The sequence below is a fragment of the Xenopus tropicalis genome, chromosome 5 (genome assembly GCF_000004195.4).
Source record: "Xenopus tropicalis strain Nigerian chromosome 5, UCB_Xtro_10.0, whole genome shotgun sequence".
In the NCBI taxonomy this organism is placed as follows: domain Eukaryota; kingdom Metazoa; phylum Chordata; class Amphibia; order Anura; family Pipidae; genus Xenopus; species Xenopus tropicalis.
This window is the reverse complement of record NC_030681.2, coordinates 50,030,332-50,051,197: the sequence shown is the minus strand read 5'-3', so window position 1 is coordinate 50,051,197 and position 20,866 is coordinate 50,030,332. Positions and strand designations below refer to the sequence as shown.

The window sequence follows — 20,866 nt, the reverse complement described above, 5'->3', positions numbered from 1 at the left end:
TTGAGAGAGAAAAGACAACTCACACATCTTTATAGTTTTATGTAAAAAGGAATTATATACAAATAACTTTAACAATGCTACATAACCAAATAATACACCTACCTCCTAAAGGTAAAACCAACCATACGGCAATATTTTGAATCACAGCCTAAAATATAGTGATCATAAAATCCATTTCCTATAATAACTTTCTAACAACTACTTCCACTGTTTTTTGCAAGTGTAGTTCACCTTAAAGTTAACTTTAAATACATTATTAATAGTCCTATTCTTAGAATCCTTTTACGTGGACTGTTTGCCTTCTCTTCTGCTTTTTTCCAGCCTGCATTTTAAAATGCTATCTAGGTGTCTGGGGTCTTTGGCGTAACTACAGCAGCAAAGGGCTGCTTTTTTATTTAATTGCTTATCATTATATTGATAACCTCTGCTGCATCTTTCAGTCCGTTACAAAAATCTCTGGTTGCTGGCATAAATTAGACCGTAGCAGCCTGATAGCTTTTGAAATTTCATTTTGTAGAGCTAAAAAAACCTAAATAAAAAAATGATCTCATAATATCTCATATCACTGACTACATCATACTCAAAGTTAATTTAAAGGTGAACTAGCCCTTTACATTGTACAACACACAGCTCCTCTATGACAGCTTTCAAGAGAAAAACACAGAAAGGAAAAAGAGACATCAGTATATCTAGTAGTGGCAATTATAAGTCAACTGGACTTGCTCAGTAATCTTGACACTGTGTGACAGCTTATTTGAGAGGCTTCTTTAGTTTAACTGAACTGATCGATCAAAAACCATCATAGGTACATAAAATGTAATAATTAAGTGTTCAGCTATAAAAAGACATAATGCAATCTATTCTTAGCTTTCTAAACAACATAAATAACAATGAAAAGCAAATATCAGTTTATGTAAAAATTATTTGATAATTCTTCCCTCTGAAGGAGAACTTACATCATATGTCAAAGAATCTGCTTCATTGGCAACTGTAAGTCCAGCCAACTCTCCAAGTCCAAGCTCATTTTCTAAAGCTTCATCTGCTCCCATGATAAAAGATTTTCCAGATGAGGGTGGAAAAGTTAATGCTTCCACTGAAAAAAAGACAACACACGCTTGTTACTTTTAAAAGAATGTGATCTTTTATGTGGAAACGCAATATCCAGAAAGTGTCAAGTAAAGCAAATAATTTAAAATGATCAATTTCCCAATTTTACAATGGTAACTAAGCTGCATAAAACCATATTGGGGAGAAAAATGTCCTCAGAACTTGACTTCACTAGACATCTACCCTTCATCTGTGGCGCACTCTGAAACTTTTTTACCTTGGTCCTGACTTCTGTAAAAGGCCTCAATAGTGGTCCATGGCTCCAATAGTGAACAATTTCCACTTAAAAGGGGCACATGACAGGGATGCCCCCTGTCCCCAATGCTCTTTGCCCTAGCTATGAAGCCATTTGCACAAGCAATTAGACAACACCCCAATTTCACGTGCAAGAGAACATATACAATTATGCACAGACAATACTTTAGTATATTTGGGTGATCAAGGACTTTCCCTGGTAAGTCTCCTAGGCCTAAGCACCACATTTGCTCAAATTAAGGGTGCTGTTACAAGTGCTGCTAAATAAGTAAGTTATTCTACCTGTGGATCCAACCTTCCCCAATAGTCAATCAATTTACCTATTTGGGGGTAGTGATCAAACTACCTATTTCTGGATACTATAACGTAAACATACTTCTGCTAAAAGATTTCATAACTAACAAAAGCAAAACTTGGAAATCTTTCTTAATAGGCCCAATGGGTAGAATACAACTTAAAAAGGTGATACTCCTTCCCTAACTAACTTATGGTCTCTGGCAAGCCCCTTGCCCAATTAGTCTTTAGTGTATCTTTGTCACATTATTTACACAGCTGATTTGGGGAGGCTCCCGCCCTTGTCAACTAAATACCTTGACTAAGTGTTGCTTTCCCCAATATCTTTTTGTACTACACTGAGGCTCAATTAAGCCACTTGGCAGCTTAGGTGGAAAACGCAAATCATCAGTCAGTTTACCAACGTCATAGCACATTGCTGGGCTCTACCTGTACCAATCATGTTGTGATTTTTGTGCAACAAGTTTGCCAAAAAAACAGTCCAACTAATGCTGTTTACTAATATACTTCCTTAGACCCCTTTCTGGAAAAATGTCTGCTTTCCTAATATTGCTAAGCTGGGAAAAAACCTTATGTTGGAAGGGTGTGGTATTCTCACCATAGGAGATGCTTGGCAAAGGTGAACAATGGCTTCTTTTGATAGACTTAAGCAACAGTTTCCATTACCTGCACATTAATGGATGAAATACTCTCAAATTAAGAGATACCTAATGGTGCAAAATAATAAAAACACTATTCAGCTCAGAAAGTCACAATAGTGGTGCATAACAGGAAACCACTTTTATTACACTTAAAGGAGAAGGAAAGGCTATTAAAGAGTTATTTTCAACCTGTAGGCATACCTTTAGTTCTCTCAACAGTGCCCTTGTGTCTCCCCATATTTCTCCCATTCAGATGATCAGAAGCCTCATAGGAAAAAAAAACCACTGAGCTCTGTAAAGAAAGTTCCCATAATGCCATGCTCCTGCACCAAGACCGGTGTACATGCGCAGTTTGTAAGATTATGAGTCAGCTTTCTGCTGATTGGCTCAGATCACACATTCCTAAGGGGGAGGGAGTTCTTAGCATTCTTGAGGGAGGGGGCAGCAGGAGAAGGGAGAGAGCTGCGCAGACTCTGGCACAGGAAAACAAAGACAATAAATCCTGTTTCTTTTTACAGAGAAGTCAGTGCAGCGTTTCTGTGAGTGCTTATGGCTGTAGTTACATATACCTTTCTGATTAAGGTTACTTAGTATTTAACTTTCCTTCTCCTTTAAATACCGGATTTGTGCTTTTTTCCCCCCCAAATTATACATATGACCCTGTTTAGATATATAGGTGAATGAGCAGATCTACCAGGTGAGGGCAGCTATAAAGAGAAGTTCGCCTCGCAGGAAGTCAGTGCTACATGCAGGAAATTTGCACTACCGCCAGGCGACAAATACCCTTTCCTTTACTAAAATTCAGATTGCTGCATGTTAAACACTTTAAATGTGGTGATCCACATGTTAGCCAATAAAAAGGTATGGTCAGCACCAATCTGCCATGACCCTTAAAAAAGAAACTAAAATTTCAAAGGTAATGAAATTCAATTTGTTTTGATCATACTGCTCTCCTCTTGAGCATATAAAGCAGTGTGGATGGACGACAGCCTGTCACTGTTGCTACCTTGGATATGCTCAGAAAGAGTTTTAGCCATTTCTCTAATAACACAGAAATAATAATTTTGCCTTCACAATGCAGTGTCACAAGTAAAATTCCCTGTAACTATGATAATCACACAACTAGAAGACCGCAGCTAGGCATTTACCAGAATAGACTCAGTGCCTGGACCTTAACAAACAGCAGATACTCCAGCAGAAGCCAGGAATGTGTCAGTCCTGTACAAAATTTTTTAGTTTCAGAGTGGAGAACCCTATACTGTTCCAGCTGTATGTTGTTACACAGCAGCTGTTGTATCTGAGCTGCTACAACACACAACAGCTTGTCACTGTGGCAAGTTATGGTTGCTTCATAACATCAACTCCTTGAATTATTTAAGATATTTTTAACAAAGCAAAGTCAACAATCAGGGAGTTTGACAATGCTACTTTAAATAGTCAGTGCACATGCTATCAGTACTTGTGGAAAAGAAAACAACTGGACACATTTGACAGCAGGAGAGAAAAGTTACCACCATTTTACAATTCCTGTACATTTGAGAAGCACAACTGCGGTGCACTTATTTGTATGGGTGATGAGGACTGTATGCTGTTCATACTCACAAACAAAACATTTTTTTTCTACTAAATATAACTGAATGGTCTTAAAATGCAAATTTACCTTTAACTTAAGAATAGGCTATTCTATAATCTACTAAGAAATTACTTTTCAATGAACCTGCCTCTTCTCAAGGGGCTTGAAGATCAAATGCTGCTTCTTTAGCTGATGTCAGAAGGGACTTCAAAAACACTATTCCCCCAATGAAGAGGACAGCAATGCACTGCCCAGCTGCAGCGTACAAATGAAAAATTATGAGTGCTGCAGCTGGGCAAAGTAATCTCCACCCAAAGTGGTGACCCATAAATCAGCCCAAACCCACCCAGTAGCATTATTTAGAGGTGATCATCAGGAATTTCAGTGAGGATAGAATCATCACTTACTTAAGATAGAAAGTGCTTTAAATCTCTAGAACTGTTATATTTCTGGGGAGACACATTATCAAATCCGTCCAATCTTTAGTTTAGGTATTTAAAATCATTACGGCAGAAACGATTCTCTGTTTTTTGCCCCAAATTATTATCTTGCTTAAAAGAAGGTTTCTCTGAATCCTCTTTCCCATTGATGTTCTTATGCAGTGATCCCCAACCAGTGGCTTGTGAGCAACATGTTACTTGCCAACCCCTTTTAGGAAAATACAGCACAAATTTTGAATTATTTCCATAAAATTTCACTGGCTATCAAATTTGGGCCTGTATGTCATCACTTTCTACAATACTGCCAAAAAGAACAAACTTGCAATGTCTTGTTGTCCTGTGATGCGGCTTCTTCAGGTATACACTTCTAGCAGTAAATCTTAAATCACAGAAATTTGTCAGGCTGCACCACATTAACTTAACCTTGTCATCTAAGATATACTGCTGTGTCCGTCCTAGTTTGACTGAAGGTTCATCAGGAGCTTGAACATTCTGCACTGTAACTTCTGCTACGGTTCCATCCGATTTATATGCAGAATTTTTGGATGCAGAATATAAGGTACCAATTTATACCTGCTGAGGTATAACAAGACCTGCTGCCCTAAATGCTAAGCAGTTGCCCACCACTGAATAATCTATTACAGTAAAAGCATGCATCCTGAATGGAGCCAGCAAAACAGAAATTAAAATACTACAAGGAGAATGTTAAATTTTAAAAGGAATGGTTTAGTGACCTCAGAGGAGGGTAATATCAGAGAAATAAGGGTGAGATCTGTGGAGAATGTCTATCTTGTCTCTAATTGTCTTGGATGCCCAGCCTGAAGGTCACATAGGCTGATATCTGGAATGACATTTCTACGATGCCTTAGATATTCTTGGAACTATGGACAAATCACTGAGCATTGTTTTTATCTTATAAGCTAAATGGAGCCCTGACCAAACTTTGGACCTTCAACCAAAAAAGGTTCAAAGAACTCTTGTTTAAAGAAACCAGAATGTCAAGGACAAGAAGAGGTTTCACAAACAGGACAGCATCCTTATTATAAGGGTAGTCAAATTAGAGCATGCATAGCGGTAATAGGATTCACTGGTGGGTTTAAATGAATTTAAGTGCTTATTCAAGGGTTTTATGAAACACTAACAACAGACACAAAATATTGTTACAAGTCCTAAAAGTCCTTTGGCACATCAATGATGGTTCGGCTTATATTTGTGTTACATAAATTATGCATTACTAACTTAAGTAGAGAATTTTTAAAGGAATTATAACACATTACAAATCTAAGATTATTACCTTCATCAGTGCGGTTTATTTCTTGTTCACTTATCCTTGAACTTGTAGGCCTTGAGGACGACACGACTGATGGTTGCAGTGATGGCAGCTCGTCCACCTCTCTAAGGTTAGCCAGCATATCTTGTAACTTTGATCTGTTTGGCCCTAACCACAACAAAAACAATATATAAAATATTTTTATGGGTTTTTTAACGTTTATGTTAAATTCTTATGGGAGAGAAAGCTAACTATTATATTTACATTTGTTTATACGTTTCAGTTTGCTCTTTAAAAAACAATTCAAGATTTAATAGGAGCTTGAATATCCATTTTGGTAGCCATACATTATTACATAAACTGTATAAGAAAAGCAGATTTAATTTAAGGAAACAGGTATACACCATAACAGATGGCAAGCAGGTAGAGTAAATACATCTACCTCTAACTTCCTCTCATCAACCTTACCACTTACCTGTACTTTGCTCCAACATGCTCCCACATCCCTGTTTTGATTGTTTTATATGGTACAAAGGCTGAGACATTTCTTCTGAGGTTTTCCCTGTTATAAGTTTAGGAACAAAAGTTTCTTTAAGAAATGGAAATGTCTAACCCATGGTCCATGAAGTTTCCTAGATCTGTAAATATGAAAATTACAACATGCATTTGCATCCAATATTTTCTACAGTATCTTGGTGACTATATGATGTTAGCCTGTTTATATTTTCATTTGGCAATTATTTACAGATGTAGGAAATGCACAAACAACATACTGCATGAAGCAATATGTGCTCTTATGCTCAAACTTGAAATGGGCTTAAGAGCAGCAAAGGCCGTAATGGATGAATTGCGGGAGGCAAAGCAACTACTAAAAGTAGTTTCTCAAATGTAAAAATATTGCAAATCCAAAGATATTAAGCTTATAATATGGGAAACATGTGGGGGCAGCTGAAAGGAACAAAAAGTACACAAACAACAACCAAGCAATAACTAACATATTGATGACCCAGAAGTGGTAAATACTGTGTTAAACATCAGCCCATTTCAACATATTAGTTTGTTTTGCAAAGAAAATCATTCAGAATGACTATAGTGTACAATTGAGTATAAACAGGAGGTAAATAAGGGGATAGTACTGTTTCATTCCATTGCTGTACCTCTACATTAAAAGGAAAGTGTAATCACATATTCACAGTTGATGCCATCCACAGGAGCCAAAATCCTAGTGTTGGCACTTTTTATTTCAAATCATATAACAGCACCTAAAAATGCTAATCAGAACTCAGTAAATCAGGCTGCTGGTAAGTTCCACAGAAAAAAGTGGGCAACAACCCAACTGTGCTGGAGTGTTGTGGGCTCACAAAATCAAGGTAGAAATGGGACAATCAGGGAAAAATGCAACCTGCAGAACACAGTCCTTTGTGAATGTATTTAGGAAATGTGTCGCTTACACCCATTTAAAATGTGTTTAGTTTTTATAGCATATTATTATATTAGCACTATTTTATAGCATATTATGTCCTGTTATTCCTAGACATAGATATAATTTTACTAAAGTTTACATTTTCGTCTGCTTTCAATATTGTTTATAACATCATCTTTTTAAGACCAAAGAAAAGCCTCATCTTAAAAAGTCCGTCTTATCCTTGATTTCTTAAAATGAACGAGGCATACCAATAAATAACTACCTCATAAATGTAAATAAAATATTATAAAAATTGGGTTTTTCATCTGTTTGAATTTGGAGGCTGTATAGTTTTGCATAAGGTTGCATAAATATTTGTGGATTTTTCTCTTGCATGCCAACTGATTTCCCACTGTACAATTTAACTAATAATAAATGTTTTTTGTTAATAAATCTGGAAGAAAAAAAAAAAAAAAAGAATTGAAGCCTGCTGTTTGTGTTTGATCCATATATTATGGAAACTCTCCGTTACCTAATGTAAATATGAGAGGGAGAAGTAGTAATCTCCACTGTGTGCTGGCTAATGCACGGAGCTTGTCAGGTAAATTAGGAGAGCTGGAGTCTATTGCATGTACTTAAAATTGTGTTTTAACTGGTACCACTGACACCTGGTGGGATGAAATATGTGACTGGGCTGTGAAGGGTGAAAGGGTGGAGGGGTTTGTCTTTATGTAAAGTCATGTGCTAAAGAAATTACCAGAGACAGTGTGGAATCCCTTTGGGTAGAGATTTCAGCGGGGCTAAAGGTTGCAAAGAAAATGATCAATGGTGTACGCTATAAACCACCCTGTATAAGTGAGGAGGATGAGGCCCAGCTACTGGTGCTACACAAGAACCTACTAGGAAGGATTCTCTTTTGGGCCTGGTGATATCTAATAATACTGAACTCATCTCTAAAATTTGTGTGGGTGAGCATTTGGGGAACAGTGATCATGACATGGTCTCCTATGAGATAATGCTGCAAAGACTGCTCTATATAAAAGGGTGTAACAAAAACACTACATTTTAGACGTGCAGACTTTGCCAGTATAAGGGCATCTCTGCAATGTGTCAACTGGGAAAGGCTTTTCACAGGGTAAAACACAGAAGGAAAATTGAATCTATTTAAAACATTGCTTAGCAAGCATACAGGTCAGTACATTCCCCTTGTAAGCAAGGAAAGGCATCGCAAAGCAAAACCTTTATTGATGAATAAAAGTGTTCGTGTCGAGGTTGGTAAAGCATTCTAGGCATTCATAAGGCAAGCTTAAATAGAGATGGAAAAGGGGTACTGCAGCTGGAGTAAAAGGAATCCAATATCCCTTAAATATGTAAATAGTAAAAAAATGAAGCAAGAAGGGGTGGGACCCTTATTATCACAGGGGGGTCAGATGGTTAATGAGAACAGGAAAAAAGCAGAAATTTGGAACTTTTATTTTTCATCTGTCCATACAACTGAGGAGCCAGCTAATGAAGGTTTTCCTTTTAATAGACCCAATTCTAGTAATATAACTTCTGATGCATGGGTGGAAATTCAAAAGAGACTTGAACATGTAAAGGTAAACAAAAGGTCCTGGACTGGATGGTATTCCTCCTAGGGTATTAAATGAGATTAAGGTTGTGCCAAACCTCTTTTCTTAATTTTTCAGGATTCATTGAGGTCTGGCATGGTGCTGAGAGACTGGCGAATTGCTAATGTGGTGGCATTATTTTAAAAAGGATTAGTTTTAAGCCTAAAAACTATAGGCCTGTTAGTCTGCCATCAATAGTAGGTAATAAGGGATAGGAATACATTGCAAATCACAATACTGTAAGTTTGTGCCAGCATGGTTTATGCATAACAGATCTTGCCAGACTAATTTAGTTGCCTCCTATGAGACAGGAACCTCAATGCTGGAATGGCAGTGGATGTCCTCTACTTAGACTTTGCTAAAGCGTTTGATACAGTACCTCACAGAAAGTTAATGATAAAATTGAGGAATATTGGCCTAGAACATAATATTTGTAATTGATAGAAAACTGGCTGAAGGATAGATTACAAAGAGTGGTAATAAAGGGAACATTTTCTAATTGGGCCAGTGGAGCACCGCAGAGGTCAGTCCTTGGTCCTTTTAACTTGTTTATTATTGCCCTGGGGTGGGCATAGAAAGTACTGTTTCTATTTTTGCTGACGATACTAAATTGTGCAAAGCTATAAGTTAAATACTGGAAAATATACCCCCAATGTAATTTATAAAGATATTTTGATACCAAGGAGTTATGTGACCATATAAAAGCACAAGGCCGCAGGCAAAGTGCTTTTATACATGTCACATAACTCCAAGGTGACTACTAATATCTTTATAAATTGCAGTAGGGGTACATTAATAATGTACATTTTCTGTGCAGCATGTCGGTGATACTCTGCTGCAGTACTCAGCACAAACATGTTAAGCTAATGTACAAAAAAATATCTATGAGTATTAATATGACATGTATTTATTTTTACCAAAAACCATTGTTTTTTTTAAACTTTTTTTTTTTTATATAAATGAGAGTGGAGAGGGAGCAGCATAAGGAACAGGACCAGAGAGGGAGGGCCGGGGAGTGCACTGCACAAGCAGCATGACCGGAGAGGGGGGTGCGGGAGGAGACTGGAGAGAGAGAGTCAGAAGGCGCAGGACCAGAGAGAAGAGGCGGGGGAGGGCAACTGGAGATGGAACAGCACAAGGAGCAGAGCAGGGAGGGAGCAGCACAAGGAAGGAAAGAAAGACGAACACTTGAGAGGGAGTCAGGAGATGCCAGTGACAGTGCCTTGTATAGTGAGGAAGTGCGGGAAGGGACTGGGTGGTAAATTAGCTGCTTGGAGAGAGCAGCAGCCAGATGTGCTAGTTGTTATAAACGGCGTGTTATAACGTCAGTATGTACCGTTTATAGAATATCACTTACAGTTTGGCCCATAGGAAAAAAGCCAAACTATAGATAGAATAATATAAACGCGAGTTATACACTTAATGATAGTGTGTTAGGGGTATCCTTAAATGAGAAGGATCTGTGAATTTTTGTAGATAACAAGTTGTCTAATTCCAGGCAGTGTCATTCTGTGGCTACTAAAGCAAATAAAGTACTGTTCTTGTATAAAAATGGGTATTGACATAATTTTGCCTATTTATAGGTTTCTGGTAAGGCCTCACCTTGTGTATGTAGTGCAGTTTTGGACTCCAGTCCTTAAGAAGGATATTATTGAGCTGGAGATAGTGCAGAGACTGCAACTAAACTGGTAAAGGGGATGGAAGATTTAAGGTTAGACGGTCAAGGTTGGGGTAGTTTTCTCTGGAAAAAAGTAATTTGCGAGGGGACATGATTACTCTGTATAAGTACATTAAAGGGAATTATAGGCAGATAGGAAGTGTTCTTTTTCTTTTTGCTATTGTGATACTAAAATCTACAGTATCTTAGTATTGATGTTGGTATATATGATTTATGTATGTGAGTGTATAGATAGGTCAGTATAGGTTTGTGTGTGCTGGGATTACTTGGAAGGGTTGAACTTGATGGACTCTGGTCTTTTTTCAACCCTATGTAACTATATAATGGAGCGTTACAGTCAGAAAATGATTCAGTATGCATTTCAGTCATTACCCTTTCAAATGAAAGGCAGGTAACAGTTGTGGGTACTTCTCTACTGGCAGTAAACACTGTTCAATTAGAAGTAATTGGAAGCTATATTAATCACCTAGATACTTCCTTGAAAAGATTGTCTATCAAAACTCTTTGCACGAACAACAAAGAAGACTTGTAAAAGAAGTCAACCATATTGGCTGTTTGGCAAAAAAACATGTGACCAAGACTTAAACTGGCCATACCTCTAAAAAAAAAAAACAAAACACATACCTACAATGAAACATGTATGTAGAAGCATCATGTTGTGGAGCAGCTTTTAATCAACAGGGACTGGACAAATTGTCAAAAAAAATAAAAATAAATAAATTGTATGTGTCACATCTTCCAGATCCACAATTAATAACATAAAGGTGGCCATACATGCACTGATATTATCGTACGAAATGATAATTCTGTGCATGTATGGTGTAGACGAGGCAAAAGCCTTGGATTTAGGCAGCCTCTACGATTGGACAAGATAGAAAATTTTTATGCTGAATTTTCAGATGGGGTAGAAATCTTTTATTTCTACCTGTATATTTGACAATTCTACTCTTAACATTAGTAGAGAAAACAAACAATCTTTCTTGCAGCTTATCACCTTAATTGTAACATTTATGGCAACCTTAAGACCGAGCTCTGCAGGGCATGCCACACAATGAAGATAATCGATGGAATGTCTGTCCCTGTGGTGGGAGGAAACCGGAATAATCATGCTGATTTTGAAGAGGGCATGGCCATGAACAAAGGAGATCACAGGTGATGATATTTTAATTTTCTTTAGTTTATAATAATTGATATTTGCTGTAGCTAGAGCAAGAAGAAGCATCTTGCCTCTAATATGGATAACCCATTTAACATTCCAAAGAAGTAGCCTTTTTCTATGTCAGGTAATGAGCCAAATAAATTCTGCAAAGCCTTCTGTTTTAGAGTCACACTCTGCTCTGCTAATCTAATAAACCAACAGGTACATCTGGTCTCTGGAACAAATGAAATACTAGCAAATGGCAGATTTAGGAAGCCTAACGTTGATCCATAGAGGAGCTACAAAATCTAACATGGCATAGTAAACATTATAACTTTAGGTACAATTTAGAAATTCCCTGACATGTTACAGCAGTGTTTTGGAACTTAGAAATGAAATATTTGTTATCATATCGGATAAAGGAACTATTGCGTATGCAGTGGCATTATCACAAATCAAATTGTGCTCTGTGGTAGGAAATGTCAGCCATTCTGCCTTAACATTCTTGGTTACCTTAGTAATATATGAAAAGCTTAAAATGACCAAAAAATTTTGCTTTTCATTTAAAGGAAGGATCTGTGAAACAGTGATTAAGAAACAATTAGTATTATTAAAATCTTGTATATGTGTAGAAAAGAAATCCTGAAAAATTAGTAAACCTCTCCAATGGCCAAATGTCTTATTACCCACAAAAGGTCCTCCACTCCACTGCCTCTAATTATAAAATCCTAACAGTCAGCTTATATACAAATCACACAAGTCTGGTGCGCATTAAAAGATGAACAGGTAATAGGAGAAGGAGCAGCAAAGTAAAAGAGTAAGTGGTTCAGGAAAACATTGAAAGAAAAAGGAAAAAAAAATTTGGAAAGAAGGTAAGATATGAAAGAAGGTGGGACTGATGACTTTGAAGTGCAATGTTTTCCACTTACTCTTCACCCCTTTTTTCCCCTTGCGCTCCTTTTTGTATTGCTCCTTGAGTTTGGTTATAACTCCCTGATCCACATTCCAGGATTCCGTTATGGGACACTGGTCTTCCTTTTCTAAACAGTAAAAAAAAATCAAACACATTCCTCTTCAGAACAAATGACTTCACTTTTCTCAGTGAGAATCCTGTCAATTTATTTTTAAACGCAGGGAGGGAGTAGGTGAAATAGTGACATCCCATGGCCATGTAATGTGCTAATCTGAAGAGGGCTATTATACTGATCAGTTGTAGCTTACCATTTGTATAAAGCTATACCATTTCTGTGAAAGGCTTTGTTCATTCCAGTCTTTGGATGAATTCATATAGTTTATTATAAGGGTGTTAAGGGCAGCTCCCACTCACGAGAGCATACATAAAAGAAATTTCCAGATTAGAATAATTTATGCAATTGTGAAAAAAAACATTTGTATATAAAAATAAAAAAGTAAAACCCCAACTGTATGAACAGTTGTTGAGAATCTTCTGTATCAATGCATATATAATGCTTTACCAGTGTAGCACCTTTATTTTAAGTATTTAATCTAATCCAGCATAACCTTTGTCCATTGCCTAATTTTATAAAAGGCTATAAAAATGTTTTAATATATGCCAATTTTCTCAGCATTTAGTTATAAAAAATGCATTTGAATGAATTAGTGACTTAAACTAACAGATTAAAAAGAATAACATGTTGTGCAAGGAGGGGATTGGTTGCACTGTGTATAGTGTTGCAAGAAGAGGTTTATTTTATTAGGGTGGCCTGTTATCCATCCTGTCTTTTTGAATACAAGCTGTTGGAAATTATATCCATAGAAAAATTAAGGGTCATATTTATAAAGGCTTTTTGTTTAAATCAGGTTAATGCCTAAAATTACGTAATTTCTTTACACAATTTTATATCAGTTGCAATCCACTAGTCAACTGAACAAGTTTGGACAGAAAAGAATATTAGGCATGAAAACTGGTGTAAAAAAATAAATAAATAAATAAATAAGCAGGGGCGTCACAGTTATTCAGAATTATTATTATTATTTATTTATAAACACATACAATTTAAAAAATGCTAATATCATTTGTATTTTTTTGACATCTTTACAAATCTTTATAAATACAGACCCCTTAAGAAGAAATATGAAAGCTGAGGGCTAACAACCACATTTAAGGTGATACTGACACATCCTAGGAATAACAGGAAAAGAAGCAATATCAGGATATTTCCCCCTCCCCCAGGTTCTCAAAATACTTCCTAGAAGCACTGGTTATGCTGGTCATGCGAGGATGTGGTAAGTGGAGTCCTCCAGTATTAGAGGGATATACTATATGCGCAGAGGATCTTTATTTAAAAAAATTTAAATAAATAATAATAATAAAAAAAAACAAAAAACATTTCTCTTAACTGATAGCAACGTGTCAGTATTACTTTAAATGAACTGTGTGCTATCATTAGTGAATGGGTCTATTTATCTCGGAGTATAAAAAAATACGGGTAACAAGATTGTGTTTCCTTTACCATACACAAATACATTTTGGCTGTTTTAACTGAATAAGCTGTCAATTTCACTATACAGGTATGGGATCCCTTATCTGGAAACCCCTTATCCAGAAAGTTCTGAATTACGGAAAGGCCATCTCCCATAGACTCTATTATAAGCAAATAATTCTAATTTTTAAAACTGATTTCCTTTTTCTCTGTAATAATAAAACAGAACCTTGTACTTGATCCTAACTAAGGTATAATTGAGCCTTACTGGGGGCAAAACAATCCTATTGGCTTGTATATGATTTTGCACACTTAGGTTATGGAGATCCAAATTACAGAAGATCCCTTATCTGGAAAACCCCTGGTCCCGAGCATTCTGGAAAACAGGTCCCATACCTGTATATCAATTACCCATATATGAGCCTGTACTTTAGTTCAACACCAGGTTACTAGTCTATTTCTCACAGATCAAAATTTAAGTTAGTAGAACTGTTCCGAAAGTAATCAATTTTGAAGGTCTTTAAACTGCTACTTTGTAGAAAAAACCTTAAATAAAAATAAAAGGAATGGGAAATCAGCAATTCAAAACCAAGTAAGTGGTTTTTAGCTGTTGTACTAATAATTCTAAAAAAAAACTGAAAACAGAGAGTTTAATGCTGTACTATTTACTGAATGTACATTTGGTGAGTTTCCTACTCTCATAAAAACTGGTTTCTGTAGTACCTATTGATTTTAAGAAACCTAAGAGAAATTAAAAAAAAAAGTGAGATGCTTCATCACAAAGTTGTGTTCCTTTCCTAGTAACACTACATCTTTAGCACCTGGCTTCAAGTGTCAAGCTCAAACTTAAGGTTACTCTTCATGATGGATTTTTTTTTTTTTTTTTTTAACCCTTGAGGCTCATGACACTGACACAATTTTCTCTGGGAGAACAGCAATCCAAATCTGTTTTTCCTGTTGGCAACCTCTCCTCGTGTTTACAGCACCTTACCAATAAAAACGCTTATGTTTCTAGTACAACAAAACAGGAAGCAGATGTCAGGGTGAATGGGTGTTTTGACTGTCATATTTCTCACTGAGACAATGCAGCATATGCTATAGAACCAAGAGTTCTTGGTGGGACATCCAAATATTTTACCACCTGGCACCTTACTCACACTTTCAGTGTGCTCCTGCACACTTCTACCCTGCAACTTTGTAGTGTGCATGTGTCTTGGAAACCTTGGAAAAATAGGAGGAGGGCAGCCATGCTACACAGGGGATACATAGAAAGCACAGGGACGCTGGCTATGGGAAGTGGTACAGCAGCACCACAGTGTAAATCTAATTAGGCAAGGACATGTTTAGTGTGTATGTATTTTAATACAGCCCTTTCATAAAAACTTTTAGACACATGATAGCAAGTGTGATGGCACAGTGTCTAACATTTTCTGTTTTCAAATGCTGGGTTCCAAGATTTGATACTAGTTGGGACACCCCAAGCTTGCATGTACCAAACTGAACTTTCTCCAGATTATCTAAGCATCAAGCAAACTGAATTAACAACAAGAATCAATTGTCCCTTTTCTTGCACAAAGTCAAATTAATTAAAATATAAAACTCATAATGAGCAGACTGAACTAGCTGATCTTCCTAACAGCAGAAATATGACTCAATCACCTTTTGTGTTTTTTTTTAATTATAAAACAAATTGTTTAAAACTGGAAAAAATTTGGAAACGAAAAATTTAAAACATTTTAGCTAAATATTGCATTATATTTACCCCATTCAGTTCCATCTCCAGCACTTCGGGATTCTCCTCCTTCACCATCATCTGATCCCAGAAAGTCAAACTCTTTCAGTGCCTCCTCTGTGTCATCATTAGATTCAGGAATGATTCTTCTTCGTACAATCTAAATGTAAGCGTAGCAAAATTAACAAAATGTCATCAACTTATGTAGCAGCTGATTAACGTCCTACATGAATTCATGCTGGAAAACTCATTACACCTAAACAGGACTTGTGGCCATGCACTGCATCCTGTCGCATGATTCACAAAATGGAGATGCAATAATTTATCAATGTACTGTAGGGATCTTTAAAATATGGCTTCCCCCCTCAGATCTAGAACTAAAAAATCCAGCGTGCCCTAAATAGCTAAAGTTTGTTACCAGAGAGCTGCTAGAGCCTACAATTCAGCTCTATGCAATGAATATTTTAAGGTCAAGCAACCAAGTTGTTCAAATGCAAGAGCTGTAATGTAATGTACAACATTTAGATGCAAACTACTAAAAATATTAGAAAAACAATATTTTAAAATGAAATTGATAGAAAAAACATTTTTATGTAGCTGACGTAAGCCCTAAACTATTTTAATATTTACCGTTGCAGAATCTATGATCGTTTTATCCCTTGATTCATTTTCCTCTTCATCTTCTTCATCACTGAACTCTGCAGCAGCATTCTCTAAAAACTTAAATGTCTCAAGCACAGAGGCAGAATCTGTCATATCAGGCTTTCTGTTATTCAGAAAAACAAAAAAAAATTACATTTTCTTTTTTATTATGAACAAAAACATATCCTTTAATGTTAAAGTACAGCAACTTTGTAAGACTACATACACCATATCTGGAAGAAGTTAGTGTCTATCTACTATTTATTTTGTCCAAAATAAAGCACAAAGTACAAGTTATGTCATAATATAAGGATCTTGGGCTCCTAACAGTCAGCAATACTTAAGTTCTAGGAAATTTTTGATTTGCTGAAAATTATGCCATAGGGGCACAAAAGGGGATTATGATGTGATACTCTACTCCCTATGGCCCAGGTATTCTGTGAACAAAAAATGCAACATATTGATTTGAAATAAACACTGAAATATACACCGAGCGCATTTGTGCGCATGCACTTATTGATGCTCTTCAGCTGAAGACTGCAATTACATGCACATGCTTAGTGCGTATGAAGCCTGAGATACTTAAGGTGGCTATAACTAGAGACCATTTATAAAGCAGAATTTAAGCAAGCAAATAAAAAATGTCACCCAAGGAGGCATTACTTTTTTTTGTAAAATAAAATAAAATAGCCTTTGAGGATATTTTAAACATATACAGGATATGTATTTTAACATTTCAATAATCTGTATATATTTCATAGACTTGTATAGGAATTTCCCCTTCTTAAAATCCAAGAAGAACATGCAGTTATTAAAAATAAACCGGTAATTACTGCTTTTCACACTTCAACAGACTCCTACCTAGTACTGACTTTTTCTCTACCACCTCCACTCTAAATAAACCACTTCAGTTAAGATGAATGCTGACATAAAGAGAAAAGTGAGGAACATACACTATACAAATAGAATACTGTCATGGAAACCCAAGGAATGCATGGAAAGTATAGTGTATGCATTCAGAGAGACTGCAAGCTGCTTTGTAATTATAAGTGTTTAAGGCACAAAAACTTAGATTAGCTGCAAAAAATGTTCTAAGCAACAGTGTAGGTTTCTCGTACACAATAATTCTGAAATATAAACCTATTATATGTCATATAAGTGGACTGATTATGCGAGATAAGTATAACAAAGCAAGTCGACTATGGATAAAAAATAGTAATGAATACAAATAACAATAAGTGACCAATCTCCAAGTTATTGTCGATTACTTATATAAACCTGTAGCAGCTACAGTGCATGCGCCTACACACCTGTACATTAGTACAGGTATGGGATCCCTTATACGGAAACCCATTACCTAGGAAACTTGTCTCCCATAGACTCCATTTTAATAAAATAATTCATAATTTTAAAACTGATTTCCTTTTTCTCTGTAGTAATAAAACACTACCTTGTAATTGATACCAACTAAGATATAAATAATACTAATTGGACGCAAACTCCTATTAGGTTTAATTAATGTTTTTTTAATTTTTTAGTAGACTTAAGGTATGGAGATCCAAATTACGAAAAGACCCCTTATCCGGCATACCCTTGGTCCCGAGCATTCTGGATAACTGGTTCTATACCTGTACTTGATAACAATACAAATACATGGATTTTAACTATAAGAATAGTCAGAACACATTGTCCTACACTAGTCCTATTTATTTTGCTCACAATGAACAAATGAGTATATAAGTGTGGGAACTGTAAAGTGTTCCCCACCAGCCATTAGGTCCCTAAAAATGGGGGTTAATATTATGATGAAAAATGAATGGTCTGTTTAGAAAAAAAATGATTAAAACAAGTATTTAAAATGGGTGATGTATAAATAAGACAGAAATATAAAAGTGCATGCTGACTCAAAAAAGGACCGGATACGAAGCAGGTAGAACCCTGGGTACTTGCAGTACACATATGATGAATATTCTCCATGGCATGCTGGCAGGTTCTTGATAAATTTTAACAGCTGATGGGACAATTCTGCAGTCAGAGGCTGAACTGGGCAGAATGTGAATAACCTTACCAGGTACAAGTATAGAATAAGGCCAGTGGGCCTAGTTAGGGTGAGATTATTTTCATTTTTATTTGCCTTGCTCAGTGCTGCCTTTCACACTAACTTCCCCATGCTACCTGCTAAATATTTCAGGAACTATTTTGGTGGCCATGCTTCATCCTACTAAGGAAATAATTCAAATCTGCTTTGAAGAATGGGACAAATTGAAGTTTAAAGAGTGAGCAAAGCTGGTGCATTCCTACCCCAACAGATTAAAGTAGTTATTGATGCAAATGGAGACTACAAATTTAGAAGAGTAGAGGTTTAAATACTTATGCTAACAGCATGTTTCAGTTTTTTCTAACAAAGAACAATGCTATTTCAGTTCACTTAAAAAAATTTCACTGAAAGTAAAATTTCCTATTTAGTAAAACGTATGTAGGTCAAGGGCCTGATACTTTTTTTGGCACTGTAGTTTCTTAAGGTTTTTTTTTTCTACCCTAAACTATTTAAAAACTGTAAGTAACTACAGTGCCATAAAAAGTATCAGGCCATTGACCTACATACGTTTCACTAAACAAGATATACTTCCATCAAAAGGTTTTTTTCTACCATAAACTATTTAAAAACTTTTTTATGGACGTATTCCTACATACTCTATTGTTTAGGGTTGTGCAACTGGAGGCCTTAAAGTATATTACCTAATTGCTCTTCAAGACATACCTTAGCTTGATGGTCATTTAAAGGGTGAGATTTGGGGTGAAAATCTTCTTGCTGTTTAAAATAATCTTAAAGGAAAAATAAAGTCAAAGTCACTTGGGGGTGCCAAAATGTTAGGCACCCCCAAGTGACTTTGACCGCCTACCTTTTACCCCGGGCTGGTGCCCCTGTGAGGAAGGAACAGCACCAGCCCGGGGTAGCTGCCGGCGCTTCCTTGCTGCTGATTCGCTGCGCGCGCATGCGCAGTAGAGTGAAAAGCCGAACTTAAATGTTAAAGTCGGCTTTTCACTCTACTGCGCATGCGCCCACCGCTGGCACTCAGGAAAAGGAAGCGAGGAAGACGGAAGCGCTGCGCTCCAGGTGCCCCGGGCTGGTGCTGTTTTCTCCTAACAGGGGCACCAGCCCGGGGTACGAGGTAAGCGGTTAAAGTCACTTGGGGGTGCCTAACATTTTGGCACCCCCAAGTGACTTTGACTTTCGTTTCCCTTTAAACTAAGGCTGAATAAGGCTGATATTTTCCTATATCTGTAACCCTGTTATGAGCTAATGGGGCGCATGATTACAACGCAGGTTTTCTAAACACGGTGCCCAGAAGCCGCCCCCGTCCCCTCCCTCCTCCTTCCCCAGGATTGCACTCAAGCGCATCCTTTTAGGTCACACACAGAGCACTGGGGACTGAACAAGCAGAAAACTTTAGCGCGCCTAGACCCCCAGTGCTCCGTATGTGAAAAAGTTCAGGTGCGGCTGGGTGATATGTCTCCCGTAAATTTATGCCGCCCTAGGCCCGGGCCTTTGTAGCCTTTCCACAAATCCAGGTCTGCATGACTAAATTTAGTTATCCAAGGAGGACTTGATCTATAAATGCCCAACTTTTTTTTAACTTTTTTTGCCCAACTTGTTTAACTAAGACTTTCAAGTCTTTCTTGAAGCCAGAATTTCTATAGCATACATGGTGGAGGGCCGCTAATGGAAGCCAGTTTTGGCCACTACCCCTTTTTTAACCACACCCACTTCAAACCACACCCATTTTAACACAATGGTGGTAGTGCAGCAAAAACCCAAATGCTTGGTCCTCACTGCGGGGATATCAACAGTTATTCATATATGAAAGAATTATATTATGTCATATTAAGACACACCCTTAAATCCATATGCCTCCTTCTCCTCCCCTGTGGATAGCACAGCAACCCCCAGCAACATAATTACACACCGTAGGGACTATTTAATGGCTGTTTCCAACTACTAACAAACTCCCAGAACAAACCCCTGCCAGGTTCACCTCCCACAGGCAGCATAGGGCAGGCAGAGTATGGCATACACAGGCAGCACTCTGCCTCCCTTATGATGTCTGTGTGTGCCATACTCTGCCTGCCCTATACTGCCTATGTGCCATACTTTGCCTACCCTATGCTGTCTGTGTGTGCCATACACACAGGCAGCATAGGCCAGGCAGTACATACAATGTCTGAGGTGTGAACAAGGGAACAATATGGATAATTACAGCCTGAGCCTGAGGTGTGAACACTGCAGGGGGTAAACAATGCAGAAACTAAAAAGGTGTGAAAAACACAGGGGATTACATGTTTAAACCATACAGGGGGATTACAGCCTGAATCTGAGGTGTGAGCAATGCAGGGGGCCAGTTCATCTCAGTACTGATATTATTTAAAGCTTACACAAAGGTAAGCCATCAAAGCAGCCAGACAGGTGGGGGGCCACACAGACAGGGGTCGCGGGCCGCCAGTTGGACAGCACTGATCTATAGTATCTACCAGCACAACTGATTCAGGGGGAGAATTTAAACTTTACAGTTTGCACAGTTACAAAAAACCCTTACGATTAAACCTGTGTTTTACTACTGTCAAGGGTTACCCTTATG

The 20,866-nt window shown here is 37.2% G+C and overlaps 1 protein-coding gene across 3 annotated transcripts in view; it reads right to left on the bottom strand.

The window, feature by feature from the left end:
* The window catches only part of strn (striatin), a 67,244-nt gene that overhangs the window by 13,044 nt on the left and 33,334 nt on the right, over positions 1–20,866 (bottom strand). Inside the window, exons 6-11 of one of the 3 annotated variants that reach the window (XM_012962812.3) lie at positions 16,218–16,353; positions 15,618–15,747; positions 12,341–12,451; positions 6,056–6,142; positions 5,605–5,748; positions 957–1,093 (exon numbers count right to left, since the gene is read on the bottom strand). In XM_012962812.3, coding sequence (XP_012818266.1) covers positions 957–1,093; positions 5,605–5,748; positions 6,056–6,142; positions 12,341–12,451; positions 15,618–15,747; positions 16,218–16,353 — 745 coding nt within the window. 3 annotated transcript variants of the gene reach the window in all.